The 17835-nt window shown below is 36.3% G+C and overlaps 3 protein-coding genes across 3 annotated transcripts; 2 read left to right on the top strand and 1 right to left on the bottom strand.

Moving 5' to 3' along the window:
* Positions 1 to 1271: 1271 nt before the first annotated feature.
* LOC134670185 (derlin-2) lies at positions 1272 to 6787 on the bottom strand. The gene is made up of 5 exons (XM_063527882.1): positions 6392 to 6787; positions 6059 to 6292; positions 5593 to 5715; positions 4843 to 5006; positions 1272 to 4126 (listed from the first exon to the last, which is right to left on the bottom strand). The coding sequence occupies exons 1-5, from the start codon at positions 6482 to 6484 to the stop codon at positions 3925 to 3927; spliced, it is 816 nt and encodes a 271-aa protein (XP_063383952.1). The 5' UTR covers positions 6485 to 6787; the 3' UTR covers positions 1272 to 3924.
* A 202-nt stretch (positions 6788 to 6989) lies between these two features.
* On the top strand, positions 6990 to 8772 carry LOC134670186 (trafficking protein particle complex subunit 13). Its single transcript, XM_063527883.1, has one exon. The coding sequence runs from the start codon at positions 7177 to 7179 to the stop codon at positions 8383 to 8385; it is 1209 nt and encodes a 402-aa protein (XP_063383953.1). The 5' UTR covers positions 6990 to 7176; the 3' UTR covers positions 8386 to 8772.
* A 371-nt stretch (positions 8773 to 9143) lies between these two features.
* On the top strand, positions 9144 to 17682 carry LOC134670220 (cytoplasmic phosphatidylinositol transfer protein 1). The gene is made up of 9 exons (XM_063527940.1): positions 9144 to 9301; positions 9903 to 10051; positions 10448 to 10536; positions 10835 to 10842; positions 10944 to 11015; positions 11686 to 11815; positions 12303 to 12427; positions 13629 to 13754; positions 14274 to 17682. Exons 1-9 carry the CDS (start codon positions 9251 to 9253, stop codon positions 14409 to 14411), a joined length of 888 nt encoding a protein of 295 aa, XP_063384010.1. The 5' UTR covers positions 9144 to 9250; the 3' UTR covers positions 14412 to 17682.
* Positions 17683 to 17835: the final 153 nt, after the last annotated feature.

Genomic DNA, 17835 nt, shown 5'->3' on the forward strand with positions numbered 1-17835 from the left:
CTGATTATAACTCGGATGCAAACGGAGCAAGTTGCATTTGTAAATATTTTGAAATTTTGCTAAAGAATTTCTCGACATCATTAACTTGGATGTGAGCTGTGAAAATGTTTTTTTTTCTTTATATGGAGTTATATGAATTTTTATGTACAAGTCAATTGGTAATTACTAATGTAACAATTTGAGGGGACGCCGACTATTAGCTTCTGTAGCAGGTTGCAAATGTGATTAATTGTTGCTATTTAATTCATTCGTGTACATGTTGTGACATCAATTGTAAAACCATTTTAATTTCATACTCGTTTTTACACAAATCCAATTGAAATGTTCATTCCGAATAATCCGAATGTGTGAAAAAATAAAATATTGTAAATTTAAAAGTTTTTCAATACCTACCCTATCGAAAATATACCTTCGGATGTATTTAGTAGGTAGTAAAAATATTTCTATCTTTTTAAATACAAAATAATGTAAACAGACAAAAGTGGCTTGACTCGGTCATACGGATAATGAGGTCAATGAGATAATATTATCAGTCAAAACACCATAACTTTAGCCAATCTTAGCAATGTTTTTCATCTACATATATATTATTTTATCATTGGTTTTATGACCGAATTCAGATAGGCACATTACATGTAGATACTGGAGGTACACTTTCAGCTCTAATAAGTAGGTCACTGAGCTAAGCCACGTACTAAGTCGAACATAGCGAAACTAAAGGGCCTTAACCTTTTGAACGCTTTACGACATTAAAAAAACGTCACTGACACGCCTAGGCGAAAGCGAGCTAATTATGAAAGTGTGAAGGTTAACTTTGACAGCGTCCGCCATAACACTTAGGTCCATGGCGCTGTGGGCATGACTAGTTACGACGCCTTTAGGAGTTCTTGGCTTTCAAAAGGTAAAGGCCGGCCGGAGCACACCGACTGCGTGTGCGTAGTAATGGACGTGCGCATTCGCTAAAATGTTAGAGACGTGCAACCACACGTCACGCAACCGGTTAGCGGTGTGCCGTCTCTTATGTGCAGACCTTAACACAATCAGTGCCGAAAACTCTGCTTTATATGACGAAATTGTCGCGGCCTGGCGCGGTCGTCTTGTTTGGCTAGGTGGCAATGAATGTGCTAAAATCCTTAAAACTCCTGGCTGACAATGGACTCTAGCAATTCCAAAGGTGCATATTCGCATCAATTGGAAAATAAACAGACACAAACCAGTACCTTTTGAATGTTAAAAATGGTTCCAGAGGTGTATTATAAAAAAATCCAGTCATGGGCCACATCGTTTATTCACATACAAATCCCCACATTGAAGAAACCCTACACAACTGAATGATTACAAAACACATTTATCTTAATTATTCTTATTATACAAAATATATACAGGACAGACATTGATACTGTGTGTCGTTCCGTATGAAGATGAACCTAACGAATGACAGGAATTTACGCCGTTATAAACGATGCGCTCCTATACAAAACGTGTCGTTTTGAAAATATTTATTTTATACGGAAAAACACTATATTTTATGTACAACTTGAGTGAAAAGTAAAATTGCAAATAACCTAGGACTGACCGGATGTACATTTTCAATAAGATATCTTAGTGGACCAAAATAAAAACTTTAAATTCAAGTTAATGAGCAAAGTAAACGCAGATGGAGCTGCAGTCTAAAAGGTAAAGTGAGTTCTAATTTCACAATTTAAAAATTCAATGGTTTAGGCAAGCCTAAGGCTAAATTAACCCTTTAACCGCCAGAGTCTGATATATAAGACATTACATATCCAGCTCATTTCGCCACAGTCTGATAAATAAGACAAAGATCGGATTTGATTTTTACAGCACATTTATAACTCCCGTAACTATGGCAACCTTACTCTGCGTGGTACAATTACTGTCGGTGGCGATACGAGCACGCTCGACCAAAAATTGCTGGCGGTTAAAAGGTTAATAAAATGTAAAGTATTTAACACTCCATTTTGCACCGTAATTCCTTGCTACTAGAATCAATTTAATTTTAAGGGTCCCGATTACAAAATTGATTTTATAAAGTTTGTTTTTCCGCGGCGCGCTCATTCATTCTTCCGTGGTTTTTCCCCTGAACTACGTCGTAATATCTTTGAGACTGACTGCAGTGACTGCATAGGTACTCATGATATTGAATAGATATGTTATAATTTATTTTTGATTAAATAAAAAAACTAAACACTGAAAATAGGCACAATGGCGCTGTCAACAAATTTAAAATAACTTATTTACTTAAAATCAAAGTAACAATAGACTCAAAATAATGGAAGCACTAAAATATAAGCTGATAGTTTTAATAAACTGACAATTACGTTTTACTCGACTATTCAACGCAAACGCACTGCGATTAATTTCTGTCTTAATTTCTTGCGGTTTCAGTCTTGCAAGTGTGTGCTTATGAAGCATGCCGTAGGTACAGTCGCCATTAGATATACCGGGGCGCTCGAGCACCTTGGCCGTCCCGATTAATCTGATGGCGACTGTACGTTACAATTTTTGCGGTTCGGAAGCAGCAAAAAATTAATAGCAGTGTTCTAAGCCCGTACTGTAATTTAATATAATATTATAATATATAATAAATAGATACGCGCTAACGGATAAACCGAACACATCTGAATCTGTACATAAAATAAATTTGAAAAATTAAAGTTCAGACGTTATTACTCATTACCATTATTAGCCAAATAGCCACTGCCAGTTCTAGGTTCATGTTACTCTCTTGAAACAAATATATCGGTTGCAATGCTCATAAAAAGTTAGAATTAAAAACACGTTAAATAAAATTTTGTCATATAAGCTAAGCTAAATTGCTTTGGTCTTCAATTTGTAGAACTATTTATCTTTTTTTTAAACTCACTCAAGAGCACTGTAGGAGGAAAAGTGGCATGAAGGAGCCAGATTTTGAAATAAGCAAAAATTTATTTGATTTAGTAGGCACAACAATTTTCCGTCACCTACAAATATTAAACTTGTACAAAATTCGAAACTCTTTCTCTTTTAAAACCTGGCTCCTTCATACCGCTTTCCCTCCTATTCAATGCCTTTACCTAACATGTGGCATTTGGAGCAATCGCCTCCTGTAACATTTTATTACTGGGCACGATCTTTTTGCCTTGCCGTATTTTTGCCTTGCCGTATTCCAGTTGTCTATTTCGCTACTCCCGTCCTATGGCGTCTTATAAAATTATATTGATCATACATATGGGGTCGTCCATTAATTACATCACACGTTTAGGGGGAGGGAGGGGGTCAAGAAAATGTGACATATTGTGACATGGGGGAGGGGGGAGACACAAACTTTGTGACGTCACTTTAACTTCATCAGTAAACGAAAATTTATTTAAATTATTTTATTCGCTATACATTTAAATAACAAGTTTAATCGTTTTTATTCGTTTAATTTTCTTTCCTAAGCAGTTTTGGGTTATAAAATTACTAATATTTATATCGTCAAAAATATTTTGATAAAATATTAATAATGCTTAGGTACTTACTTAATTCGATTTGGCGATTTCGTAGAAAAAATGTGACGTCACACTAGGGGGGAGGGGTTTGCCAAATGTGACCAAGTGTGACAAGGAGGGGGGGAGGGCTCAAAAAACCTAGAAATTCGTGTGACGTAATTAATGGATGACCCCTATGTAGTGAGAAAATCTTCGCATAATTTCAGCGAGAAACCCAAGTATATGGACAGTCGCAATCAGATATACATGGCGACTGTACCTCCCTGTCCATCACTCTTACATAATTAGGGTATTATACTGACACAAAAAGAAAATAGAACATTAATTTTATAGCCCCAATTTTCAGGTTCCCAGGCCTGTGGGAAAGGTTTTATCACTAGATCTGTATGTATCGCGTAATATGACTGTCTATGACACTGTACAGTTTGAGATCTTATCTGGCGTCACCTTCCGCATTAGGGTTTTGATTGACATTAGCGTTAGCATTGGGATTGGCGTTAGCATTGGGGTTGGGGTTGGCGTTGGCATCGTCTTCAGGGTTCCGCCGCCAGTTGAAGCCGCCTGGCCGGATATTGTCGAGCTCTGGTAGTGGCTCGTAGTCCGGATCTTCAGAGGCTGGGTCGAAGAGTTTCTTCCTGGAAGTAAAATTAATATTATAGTTCACTAAATTGTTGTGAAATCATTATTATCTAAAATCATTGTTTGAATATTTTATTTCAGCTAAAAGTATCCCAATATAGTTTTGTTTTTAGGGTTCCGTACCCAAAGGGTAAAACGGGACTCGGTGGGCGAGTCCGACTCGCACTTCTCCGGTTTTTTCTTTACCCTCAAGGACAGTAACAATATTAACGCAACCCTAGATAAACACAGGTTCCTGTGATATTTAGGATGTAATTAAGAATTGTTCAATTAATTTAAAAGTTAGGTAGGTACTCTGAAATGTGACATTAAATTTATATGTCACATATATTTAATAGAAACGAGGTGTATAGTCAAGCATAACTATACATATACCCTACTCTTGGTAAATGTACCCACCTATCACTAAACTTGCTACCCTAAACCACTGTCGTACGAATGTGGTACATTGTCGTTATGACATTTGGTCAAAGTTCATAATCGTTAACCGTAAAAACGCGTCAGTAATTAAGGACTGGGATATGAACAGTGATGGAGCGATGACCTTCACAAGGCGGCTGGCAAGAGCTGGATCAGAGTTGCCGCAAATCGTGCTCAATGGCGTGCAATAGGAGAGGCCTATGTCCAGCAGTGGACGAGAGTAGGCTGATGATGATGATATGAACAGTAGGTAAATAAAAAAAAACAGCTTGCAGTATCTGGCAATACTTACAAGAATTTCGGCGTTTTAAGTATTTTCTGTCCACCCCTCTTCCTCGGAAGTACATCTTCCAAGAAGAAGTAGATGTGACCAATGGCCATGCCGACCAAATCTACCGATATCGCGTTCCCTAGCAGTACAGAGAAGCCGAGCAGGACCCACGGTAGGTAAGGAGCCTGGAAATAAATCAGTTTATTATAAAATAAAATAAATAAATAAAGGGATTATTATCATACATCGGGGTTTTCGGGTCGGGGGTATGATACCGTGTTTTTATAACTCTGTTTATTGTAAAATAATTACTGAACTATGAATTAAACATAGGTAGTAAGGTCCAAATGTGCTTAGAAATGTTAAATAAGTATAGTTTTCTACAGTTTTTACTGTTATTTGGCTAGTGTAAATAATTCCCGATCCGAAAACCCCGATGTATGATTATTATTACATGAATAACCCGTCAGAGTGTCCATATGGCAAGCAACAATGTGGTACCTTTTGATTGAGAAAGTCACATTGGTAAATGAAGACAATATCACATTTTGATTATTATACTTTTTCCAAGTCTGTTTATGTTAATTCTGTAGAAATACATTGGCGGCAAAAAGCATACATTTGATACATTACATCTTGCCTGCTGGTAAACTAATTCTATAGCCTATAGACACCTGCAACTCCAGATTAGGGTATTTCTAACCTATCTATGAAGTCTCATTCCAATACTGGGTATAAATAGTGATTAGCATAAATAACCTATTTGCTTACCTGAAAATTCATCAGTCCGAAGAAGTTCATCCGAACAAATACATTCCGACGAGACCACACATACACAATCATGATGGTGAATGCTTGTCCTAAAAATAATAGGTTAACGAAAAAGGCACACAACTGTAGAAAGAGTTAAGGTTACATACATAGTTAAAATGATTATGGAATTAGTCATTTCTAAATTGTACTTGACAACCAAAACTACTGCAATTTTTACTTGTTGCACATGTTTTTTTTTTTTGTGAATTTGTAAATAAATACATAATTATGTACTTAGTGTGTTATTTAAAAAAAGGAAAACTGATGTTGGCAAACAAGGAATTATTTTCCTAATATAGAAAGAGTGGTAGATATATCACAGGCTACAAACTTTTTCTAGTTGGAACCATTATAATCTGTGGGTTTTTTACCTCATTGCAGAATGAGTATACCAAACTATAAAAATAGTTGTAAAAAAGGATACAATCATCAGTACTCCTCCAAACACGAACATAACAACAAAATCAGCTGTTCTTCCTCTAAATGACCCTTCTTCCAGCATCCTACAGTATCTATATGTAAATATCATATTGAAGAAGAAATTAAAATTTAAGTTCCCAAAAAATAGGAATGTCGACACCAGCCGCCATAGCTGGTACTTCCTGAGGATCAGTATAGGGTTGAAATATAGTTGAAACGGAGACACTAGGTCCAGTTGCTGAAAAAAAAATTGTAAGTGGCTAATTATATTGAAAGTGCATGATTTCAATATGAATTTGCAATATGGGCTCTTTTTTAAGATTAAGAAAATACTTACGACTGCTAGACTTGTGACAACGCAAGCGGTTGTATAGGCCCTTGTGACCGGTGGTATAAGCATATACTCTTGAAGAAAAGTTTGGTACGCCATTATTGCACACAGAACTTAATTTATAACCGAAACCAGCTAAGTAGAAAAAACTACAAAACGAAATTAGCTGATAGATAAGTCACGGACTCAACATGATTGGGCCACATCAGAATTGTACAAAATGTTACACGATTACTTATAGGTGCACAGTTTAATGTTTACTACGAGTTGATATAGCTCTCATGTTAACAATTGTCTTTCTGTTTATTGTACATTTAAACTTGCCGTAATAGTATTTTCTTTTTATTTAGCAAAAGAAAATCAAAGCCAGAAAAGCAAAAGGGAAAACATTGAAGCTATATTGATGCATTCAAAATATTTTATTTAACGTCAAAAGGTATGACATGACCAAGACATGACAATGTAGAACTCATTCATCTGAACGCATCGTAGTTGTTTGAGGTATAGTTTAAATCGCATATTATAAAAGAAGTGTAAGTACAATTTGGATAAGAAAATACGCTTCCAAATTGTCAGTAGTGTCACCATGACATGACAACCCACAGAATTTGTGACCTATGATGGCTATGATCTTATCTTTCTTGAAATTAAATTAAATGCAATAAATGCATTCGAGATACGTAGACATTGTAGTAATTCAATTACAATAGTACTAACTTGTTACCTATATATCCGTTTGAAAATCTGAAGTTCATTAGTTCAGTCGAACATAATAGGTATTTTAGCACAAAATGGATCCCAAAGATAGTAGTGAACATTTGGTAGCCTTAAAGGTGATGAGGCTCACAAAACCAGCTCTGATAAGTCCGAAAATCGTGACATGTGATTCAAAAGATTTGCCAGGTAACATATTCAACAATTTCCTCAAAGATGATGCTACTGCAGTTACTCAAATGGAGACACTGGCAGCTGGTCAATTCCTATTGTTACCGCAGAGTTTTGGTAACATTTATTTAGGTGAAACATTTTCTTGTTACGTTTGTGTTCATAATGAAACCAATCAACCTGTTCAAAGTGTCTCAATTAAGGCAGATCTGCAGACAAACTCCCAAAGGATACCTCTCACAACCCAACAAAGTCAGACTCCCTCTATGCTTGATGTAGACGACACACTCAGCGATGTTATACACCACGAAGTGAAGGATTTGGGCACACACATCCTAGTTTGTGAAGTAACCTACATGTCAAATTACAATACCCTAGCCTCATTTAGAAAGTTCTTCAAATTTGAAGTAATGAAACCACTTGATGTCAAGACCAAGTTTTACAATGCTGAATCAGATGATGTTTACCTAGAAGCACAAGTTCAGAACATCACATCTGGACCTATCACTCTTGATCAAGTGTCACTGGAGAGCTCACAGCAATTCACTGTAAAATCCTTGAATGAGGATGAAAATGGAGATTCTGTATTTGGCGATGTCACATTATTGCAACCCCAAGAAAGTTGTCAATACCTGTATTGCCTGACCCCAAGGGAAAGCATTGCTAATGAAATAAAGCTTTTAGCTTTAGCAAAGAATATTGGAAAGCTAGACATTGTATGGAGATCAAACTTGGGAGAGAAAGGAAGATTGCAAACTAGTCAACTTCAAAGAGTTACTCCTGATTATGGGGATATAAGGTTAACATATGAAAGCTTGCCAAGCAAAGTTGCAGTCGATGAGCCTTTCAATTTCAAATGTAAGATAGTCAATGCCAGCGACAGGACTTTAGACCTGATTCTGAAGTTACGGTCCAATACAGACTCGAGTCTGCTGTGGTGTGGTATTTCCAACAGGAAACTGGGCCCGCTGGAACCAGGCAAGGCAGTGCTGGTGGATCTCACTGCACTGCCCATGAATACCGGTCTGCACAACATCACTGGAGTAGCTTTAGTAGACTTGTTTTTGAAAAGAACATATCATTATGATGATTTGGCAACTGTATTTGTATTTTAAGCACATTATGTTTGTAAATATTTGCAATGCTACATACTTAAGTGTCATTAGGTCATTATGTTAATTGTATACAGCTCTTAAATGAATAATATTGTGCTATATTATAAATTGGGTTGATCTATATCCATTTATCCAGTATTAAGAGCAATGTCATTTAGAGGAACTGTTTTTTATTCTATGTAGATCAATTAATTTACTCCTAATACCTTGTGCCCATGTAAAGCAAGCAAACATTCATTTTTAAATGGAGCTAGGATGAAATAGGAGCTAGAATTAAAATTTTATGGTTCAATTCACTTGCTAGCCTTATAGAAGTTATACACATATGCAAATACGACAGTAATTTTCTGCATTAAGTATATCTTCTGATAAATAACTTGAATGGAAATGCACAATATAATTAAATTATTATTAATTCATAAATAAATTATATTAACTTAAAGTAAGTTTTATTTGGCCGTTATTAATAGTTCCTTAAATGACGACTGAACTAAACTTGAATTTTTCGCAGCTTTCTCGGTAGAATCTGTCTGTGAGGCGGTGAGGCCACTGAAACTTTTATTTTTCTATTTTCCCTCATGCCTCGGTAAATGCCCTCATCGGTTCGCCAGACCGTCCGGTGGTATGTTTGTACCTTAAGCTATTTCATTGCCATGAACTGGCAACATTTCTTAAATTTTCCGCATTTTACAGCGGAAATGGGCTTGTCAATGTCAAATTCCTTTGTCACTTTTGACAGTAGCCTTGTCAAGTTCAATGGTTACATTTTTACAGTAGATTCTTCAGCGTTATCTATTTATCAATTCGTGTTTCTTGAAAGAGAATCTTCATACACAATAACATAAATTATAAAACCAATTTCAATATGGTTCTCACAAAAGAATACAGAATATCCATGCCTATGACGGTCGAAGAGGTAGGTTTTATTGTAAATCGTAGCATTTTTTAGTTAAATACTTAATTTAATTAATAAGATTAATTTGGTTGCAACTGAAATTAATATAAACGCCATTTAATTGTGAAAGCTTAAATCCCAATCTACGTACCGTATAATACCTTTGGCAGAGTATATTTAAGTGTTAGATATAGGTACGTAATTTTTCAGTAATCTTCATAAAACGTTTTTTTCTCCATGCATCACAAATCAAAGCAAAACTACTTTTGTACTCACGAGTTTTTCTTAATCCATCAAGTAAGCATTCTATTTAAAAATAGCCGCTATTGTGATGTTTCTAATACGAATATTACGATATTTCCCATTGACATGGATATCTAGGGACTGGCCTTACGGGCAATAAAAATGAGGCATGACAGGGGTCAGTACAGCGGTGTGACACCGCTACAACGCGATTGGTTGATGAGTTCGCATCACGCGCGCTATTGGTCGCAACTAGTTGCGTTAGTCTACATGATTGGTTGGAATTTGTGAGTCACACCGCTGAACTAGTACCATTTTTAGTGCCCGTAAGGCCAGTCCTTAGATATATACGTCAATGATATTTCCATGTACTTCGCAGTATCGTATTGGCCAGCTGTACATGATAGCGCGTCACAGTTTTGAGCAATCCAGCAATGGTGAGGGCGTGGAGGTGGTGGCCAATGAACAGGTGAACGACGAGGTCAATGGCCAGGGCCAGTATACGGAGAAGAGGATTCACTTATCAAGGTAATCATATCCTTATCATCATCAATGGCCACTGCATCCCTGACGGATGATTGTTGCAACGCTGTGTCAAGAGCGGTTGAGACGGCCAATGCATTTCCGTCTATGGCTATACAAGCCTATTGCTGCACGGCACTTCTTGCCGCATAAGTTGCATGTGTGAGTTTGTTGAGCCTCTGGATCCGAGACCCGGCTACCAGCTCGATATCCTTATAAAAAGACCACATAATCATGATGTTCAAGTAATAACTGGCTAATTTTTGAAAAGTACCATAGTGTTTTAACCCTTTGAATGCTGAAATCTAGCTGTAAAATTGTAACTGTAAGCAAAAATCGCCTCAAAAATGTACACAGTTGAAGCCACACGTTGTACTCTTCACCTCTACCTCTCTTTTTCAGCCATCTGCCCTACTGGATACAGTCAATGACTCCAAAAATATTTTACATCACAGAAAAGGCTTGGAACTACTACCCCTTCACCATAACTGGTATTGTATTTAGTTTATATGACTGTAATTTTCATTTTATTGGAATTAACTTCAAATATGTCCATTGATCAAGTTTGTATGAAAATAATATATTTATCACTCATTTACCACAGTAAATAGTCAAGCTTCTTCATCAAAAACATACATAGAAGTAAGATTAGGTAATAATTAAATAAAACAGTTTTGGAAGTAAAATTTATATAGTTACAGTTCTAAAGTGCTCAAATTAGGCAAAAATTTTGTTTTGAAAGTAAAATTGTTATTAATATACCTTTTTATTTTTCATGGTCCTGTACAGAATACACAGTAAGTATTTGAAAATATTTGTGATAAATTTTATTTACCATACAATTCAGGAAAACTAAATTTTTAGTTGGTTACTTTATACAACAACCTTTATTTTTCAGTGCTCCTTTATCCCAAAATTCTCCATATCAATACAAACAAGATATGAAGATAACAATGGAACAACAGAAAATGTAAGTTAACCACTTTTCACTGTTAGTAAAAAAACATCTTTTCTGATTAGAGGAACCAAAACTGGTGTGAGATTGAAAGTGAAGACAAACTCACTGGTCTTCTTACTTGTATGTGTTTCAAAATATCTTAGTTAAAACAGTGCGTAACTGTAGTATAAAATTATACGCATTGCCTCGGCCGAGGCATGTCTCCACCGTGGCAATGTCCTCGCGAGGCGGCTCATTCTGTGTGGATCCGCCTTATTAAAACCTTTCAGCATAAAGTCTTTGCAGTTTCTTTGCAGCAGGACTGTTCAATTATTGATCCTAGAGTTGGACCAAGAGAAATCTGCATGCCATTTTCAATGACGAAGTTTGCCTATATCATTTATTGTCCAATTACTATAAAAATATGACATGTATAATGACGCTCCCTCACTTTTTTCTACTCAACTCAGCGCTGAGCTAGCTTAGACGGGCTCTAGTTATGTATATTTAATAGTAATTTATAATATATAAATTAATTGCACCGCCTTAACCTATTTCAGAATAGATAATGTGTACTAACACCGAGACGTATAACCCATTAACAGACCTTATGTCGCATGGTATTAACACACAAGTTATAAGTTAACTAAGTTATGATGGCACATACTCTATAGAATAAATAACTCATATTTTCTTGTTGCAGTGTCTTGGTTTAACTGACGAGGAACTAGGCAGTCGGGAAGTAGATTTTCTGGATATTGCTTATGACGAGATCAAGCCACATCATTATAAAGAGGCAGAGGACCCCAAGTTCTTCAAATCTGAGAAAACAGGTGAGGGCTATATTACAAAAATATTGAGCTTTAAGAGTATAATGTTATTAACAAAATCTCTGATCTTTTTAGGGTTCCGTACCCAAAGGGTAAAACGGGACCCTATTACTAAGACTCCGCTGTCCGTCCGTCTGTCACCAGGCTGTATCCCACGGTTCGTCTAGGATTTTCACAGATGATGTATTTCTGTTGCCGCTATAACAAATACTAAAAAGTACGGAACCCTCGGTAGGCGAGTCCGACTCGCACTTGTCCGGTTTTTTTTATGCATGGGAGACTGGATCATGTTGAGATTAAAAAAGAGTTTTATAAAGATTTGTTGACCAAAAAAAAAACCATAATAATAACAGTAAAAAAAAAATTAAAAAATCAGTATACCTTCAGATCCACAGTGCAGGCCTAAAAAAGAGAAAAAAGCAAAGCAAGAGAGGCAAAAAAAAGTAGAAAGGCAGGGAAAAGAGATGAATTTTCTTTGTTTTCTTGACAGGGCGCGGGCCATTGGTGGAGGGCTGGCGGGACACCCAGCAGCCCATCATGTGCTGCTACAAGGTCGTGCACGTCAAGTTCGAGGTGTGGGGCCTGCAGACCCGGGTCGAGGAATATGTGCAGGGTGTAAGTTTATTGTACCCTTGACAGGATTGGAGGTAGGGTTACCAGATCCAAATTTGGGATTTCCTGACAAAATTCCTGACTTGTGGATATTTTTTCTGACGCTCTTTAGGTATATAATAGAAAAGTATAAATTCTCTAAAACAACTGACATTTTCGTATTCCGGCCGCATTCCGGACAAACGGCTAAAATTCCTGACATTTTATTTTATTACAAAAAAGTTATACAGCATAACAGTTATAAACTAAAGCACTGTACAATTCAAAATATAATTAAAGAAATATTCAACTTCCATCCATCACCTCACAGTACCTCAAGCACATACGACACACATCCGTCCACTGACTTGCAAACAGGTCACTTTCTGGTGCCCATGACAGAAATGAGTTTAAGACGTTAAGCGCACGGATGGTGGGAGAGTTCCTGTGCGAGACTGTACGCGTTCTCGGGACAGCGAGCAGCTTTGTATTTCGCGGCCTACGAAGGTTTTTGGGCACAAATGGAACAGCAAGCTTTACGATTCTTGCTACCAATTCGGGACAATCCGTATCACCACGCAAAACACGACATCTGGTAACCCTAGATGGAGGCCATTTTTTAACCCGTTTTTCCAAGGTTTTTAACATGCAATGTTAGTCTTCATTTGTAAAACCATTTTACGACTAATTACTGGTTTACGATGACGTGTAAAAAATTGTACCTAATTTACGGAACCTTAGTGGCGTGAGTGAACTCTCAGTTTTTCTAAATATTAATCCCCCACTAAATAAAACGTCCTAGACGTAACATGTGTAACGTGTGACTCATCCATTAACTATTATTACGAGTATGTTATCAATATGCTATAGTATAGGTATGTAGTATAGGTACATATCGAATACCGGAAATGCCTTATCAATGTTATAAACGTGATGTCATTCCAGAAAAAAACCATAAGAAATACTGAAATATCTAATGAGACCGAAAATAAAAACTTTTGTAAATATGTATTTTAATTGAGTCGCTTAACTTCAAACTCGGGTAAATCCATCTGTCAGATTATGCGATTTTGGTATTAAGAAAACGTTATAGAGTAGATATTTGCTGAGAGGGTCCAATGGATTTACCCGAGTTTGAAGTTAAACGACACAATTGTAGTATTAGGTATTTGGTATTATAAGTACATGTTTTTTTGTACTAATACGTTTTCCTTCCTTTGCACAGGCGATACGTGAGATTCTCTTATTGGGTCACCGGCAAGCGTTCGCGTGGATGGACGACTGGTACAACATGACTCTTGACGACGTTCGAGCTTATGAGAAAGATATGCAAGACAAAACTAATAGCAAGGTAAGTTATCCAATACTTTGTTAGGTACTGACACAGAATAAATTATAGTACTAGGTACAGAAGACTCACTCTCTAACAAAACGCGTCTGTTACGATCAGGACAGATGTGGCCTCTAGGTGGCGCCAGCGCCACGCGCGACTTACGGCTAGCCACCAAAATTGGTGTTGAACGGATATACTTGTATTGTAGCTACCTGTTGCAAAGCGACGAAATCGCGGAGTGAGCCACGCCTGGTACTGATAAATGATTTAGCGTAAATTTGATTTTCTACTTTAACACAAACAAAATAAAGTCGATATACAGACACGCTGCCCAATAGTTTAATGAAGGATGAAATATACTATGAACAATAGTAAAAGTCAGTACATATAACGTGTGTCAGACACGTTTACGTTGAAGGACGTAAAGGCCATGTGGCGTTTCAACAAACTGAGCGAACAAAACTAAATTAGGATCTATGTTTACCCGGCTAAAATGACACTGAAATTCATTACATTACTTTACTTTGTTCGTTATAGCTGAAAGCTGAAGAAGCGGCCCCCGCGACGCCGTCGGACCCCAAGAAGTCGCCGTCTTCCAAACCACAGACGCCTAAGACCCCACAGAGCGCGAGCTCCACGCCTACGGAACCCCGGTCTTGGTTTACCTGGTCTTAAGTGTTTATAGGTAAGTAAATATAGTTGATTTTTTTGTTCCCAAATTTCAAAAATAATTTCTACTATACTCAGAGCAAATACGCTATTCGAAAACAGAAATTACCGTTGTCATAGTTAATATGAATTTTATTGCTGCGTTTCCCCGCTGGATTGCCAGACTTAGCCGCTGAGCGAAATATTCGCTCGCTCGAAAGTCGCCCAGACAATTTTACAACTTGTCCATTTTTAATATTCTACTGCATAATTCTTTGTTATCAAATATGGACAAATGAATGAATGAATCCGAGAGAGGTGGGGAGAACCACTTTGTCCATCCTCTGATGATCTCGTGCAAAAATAATGTCATAAATTTCATGATACCAATACCACGCCAAACGTCAATAAGAAATAACATTTATAAACGTGTTTAAGAGTGGTGTATCTGTGTTTATACTTAGTGTAATTTGTTAGTAAATTTCATGTCACTTCATACAATAAGCTGATCTCATTAAGATAATGCTTTCTTGCTGACAACAGCTTTATATCGCGAAGTAGTCTTAGATTGATCACCTGTTTACATTATAAACGGCGGCCGCTTATTGTATGGAGTGATATTTCTATACTATTAATCCGTGGTGACGATAAATCAAATATGTGTTAACCTTCCTATGTTGTGTGAATAGTACTGATTGAAGACCATGAAAACTATTAGTGTAATTGTTTTAGTTTAAAGACAAGAATGTGATGTTCCACCGGTGGTCGGGCCCTACTTCGTGTATGTACCACCGCAATAGGGGTGTCGTTAATAATAAAAGCGCCGAACGTTATAAGGTACCTTTACCCGTGGAACGTCATATATGCTTAAGAATATAAATAATGGTTCCTATGCCTAATATACGGGCTGTTCTTTCAACCTTTAGCCAAATTTCTATGGGCACACCCTGAAACCGCGAATAAAAAATTGGCTAACCCATAGAAAATATCGAACAGCCAATAGGTATGTAGGGAACAACCCATTTTATCGCGATTTCGGTGTTGGTCCCATACATACTAAACATTATTCTCATACTATAGTCACCTGAGTCACCTCGCATAATTTGGCTAAGGATTGGAAAACAGCCTGTATATTAAAGTAATATAGTACGTACAGTAGTATAAATATTTAGTTCACAAACTCCGTTCATTTTGAGATAGGTAGATAATTTTATAGAGATGTTATTGTAGTTGGAATATTATACCTTTTAGGTTTAGGTGAACCTTTATGTACTCTTGAGCTTGCTTAACTGTTGATTGTATGTTTCTTGAAATCCATTTTATAAATAAATATAAAATGGTTTTCGCAAGAGAAATAACGCGATTGATTCCTATAAATATCGTGGCGACATTTAGTAACTTCGGAAAGTAATAAATTGAATTCGGAACACTTTGGCACCATATTAGGCATAGGATTAATAAAGTTCCAAGAGTGGACGACTTCGTGTCACGCAATAAATGTGTAGTGTTCATGAGAATTACAAGATGTGTCCAGATTTGACGAATGCACCGGGAAACTCACATGCTGCTGCGTGAATTATACATATATAGTACGATATAGTTACGAACGTGCATTTCGCGATCGGCTCGCGCAGCATTTGCCAGGTCTGGACGCACCTTTATAAAATTGCATTCCGTAATGTAATGTCACCATTAGTCAACAATTATTTAAAAAGCGTGTGTACCGTAAATGTTATTAATTAACTTTATACAAATGTATGTTGTTGGTGTTACTTACCATTGTTAAGTGTTACTAAATTTACTTCCATTTATCTATGGCCTTCTTAAATTATTATTGATATTAAATAAGTGGTTGTGCGTTATTTGTACTCTCACAAACTTAGAGGATATAACCAACGGAGACGCCATGTCTATAATTTTTGGTACAAAATAGTCTGCCGTTTTTGCGGGGGAGGGGCACATCAAATGTATACGTAACGTCAACATAGCCATGTCAGATAAACGTCAGTCCATACATGTGTTTGACATGTGGTTGACCATTGGCCGCCTTTTTTCGACAGAGGGGAACGCCTGTTAATGACCACTCCGTTTGGTTCCAAACTCACAAATGACCAATACACAGTGTTTACTGTTACTGCTGTAACTTATAATTAATGTCTGAATTGAATACCAAAGTGTTTAACATGTAAGTTTAAAGGGTAATAAATAAGGCGAATGGAACTTAAGTCTTATAACACTTCATTAATATATAATAATATAAATAATTTATATTCGGTAACTATATTACTAGTATAATACTTTTATAATAACATGTATTGTTATCGGAACATACCAATACACAAATTAGATGTATTTACCTATACAACAAATATTGTCAAATGTCAATTGAGTAACGTCAGTTGACATCGATATTTACATACAAGTAAATAAAAACAATGCAAAATTCGCGTGATAATAGCTATGAACCACTTAAATAACCAAAATCCATGATATTAGTGTACAATTGTACAGCTTGGCTAAAAAAAGTAGAGATTTAAAAGTGGCAACACAGTAGTGTCGTCCCTTTCATACCAATATATATAATAAAACGGGACGACACTACAGTGTTGCCACTTTTTAATTTCTACTCTTTTTTGCCAAGTGCGCTTTGGAAAACTCGATAAGTTATATCAAAGTTATAATTACCTATACAAACATGTTACAGGGATAATTGGTTCATTAGTAAATATTTATGTTTGCACCGTGTAGATGTAGAATAGATACGGGTTTTTAAGTATAATATAATAGTGTTGTGTCGTGCTACTGGCCTGATTTATTCTAAAGCAAGGCCTTCTTAGGGTAATTATAAATAGCCTGACGCTTTTTTGAAGTTTCCTAGGTTTATCGGTATAACTTCATTAGATACTCTGTTCTTATTGCAGTGAGTACGGACCGGATAGTATCTTACAAAATAGGACCGCAATATTGGTCGTAATTGATGGCGTAGAAAACTTAAGCAAAAATATGGTAATAGTTAAATGATATCTATTTAAAAAAAGGCTGATGACTGATGTACATTATTTACATTAGTTTACACGATCCTCTATCTTAACACAAATATAATAAACTGTTAATGTCTAGCTGTCTAGATATAGGTACATACGTTTGTAATAAAAACTTTATGACGATTATGTTAAGGCAGAAAATCGAATGACCATCTGGCATGCCTCCCAAATTAATTCTATCTTACTGTATGTATTTTGGCTTGATGTTATCAAATGGTATAAAATGCGAATAAATGTATGATACAGTATGCAAATTCTTGTTTTTCTTTATATTGTGCCTATATTACATAAACATTGTTACATGGTTGAATTCTGAATTTGTAAGTTCCTACATAGTTTCATTTAGTCCTTAATTTAGCCTCAAGTCGTCTATAATTTAATTTTTTTTTCTCTGACGAGAAATAGTC

Source organism: Cydia fagiglandana, chromosome 13, assembly GCF_963556715.1.
Source record: "Cydia fagiglandana chromosome 13, ilCydFagi1.1, whole genome shotgun sequence".
NCBI classification, from domain to species: Eukaryota; Metazoa; Arthropoda; class Insecta; order Lepidoptera; family Tortricidae; genus Cydia; species Cydia fagiglandana.

Bases quoted from the DNA above. Each gene is read 5' to 3' on its own strand.
- LOC134670185 (XM_063527882.1), bottom strand. From the start codon at position 6,484: ATGGCGTACCAAACTTTTCTTCAAGAGTATATGCTTATACCACCGGTC. The intron at 6,293-6,391 runs GTAAGTATTTTC...TTTTTTTTTCAG, and splicing joins TTGTCACAAGTCTAGCAGTC to CAACTGGACCTAGTGTCTCC. The intron at 5,716-6,058 runs GTATCCTTTTTT...CTCTTTCTACAG, and splicing joins TTGGAGGAGTACTGATGATT to TTGTGTGCCTTTTTCGTTAA.
- LOC134670186 (XM_063527883.1), top strand. From the start codon at position 7,177: ATGGATCCCAAAGATAGTAGTGAACATTTGGTAGCCTTAAAGGTGATG.
- LOC134670220 (XM_063527940.1), top strand. From the start codon at position 9,251: ATGGTTCTCACAAAAGAATACAGAATATCCATGCCTATGACGGTCGAA. The intron at 9,302-9,902 runs GTAGGTTTTATT...TGTACTTCGCAG, and splicing joins TGCCTATGACGGTCGAAGAG to TATCGTATTGGCCAGCTGTA. The intron at 10,052-10,447 runs GTAATCATATCC...TCTCTTTTTCAG, and splicing joins AAGAGGATTCACTTATCAAG to CCATCTGCCCTACTGGATAC.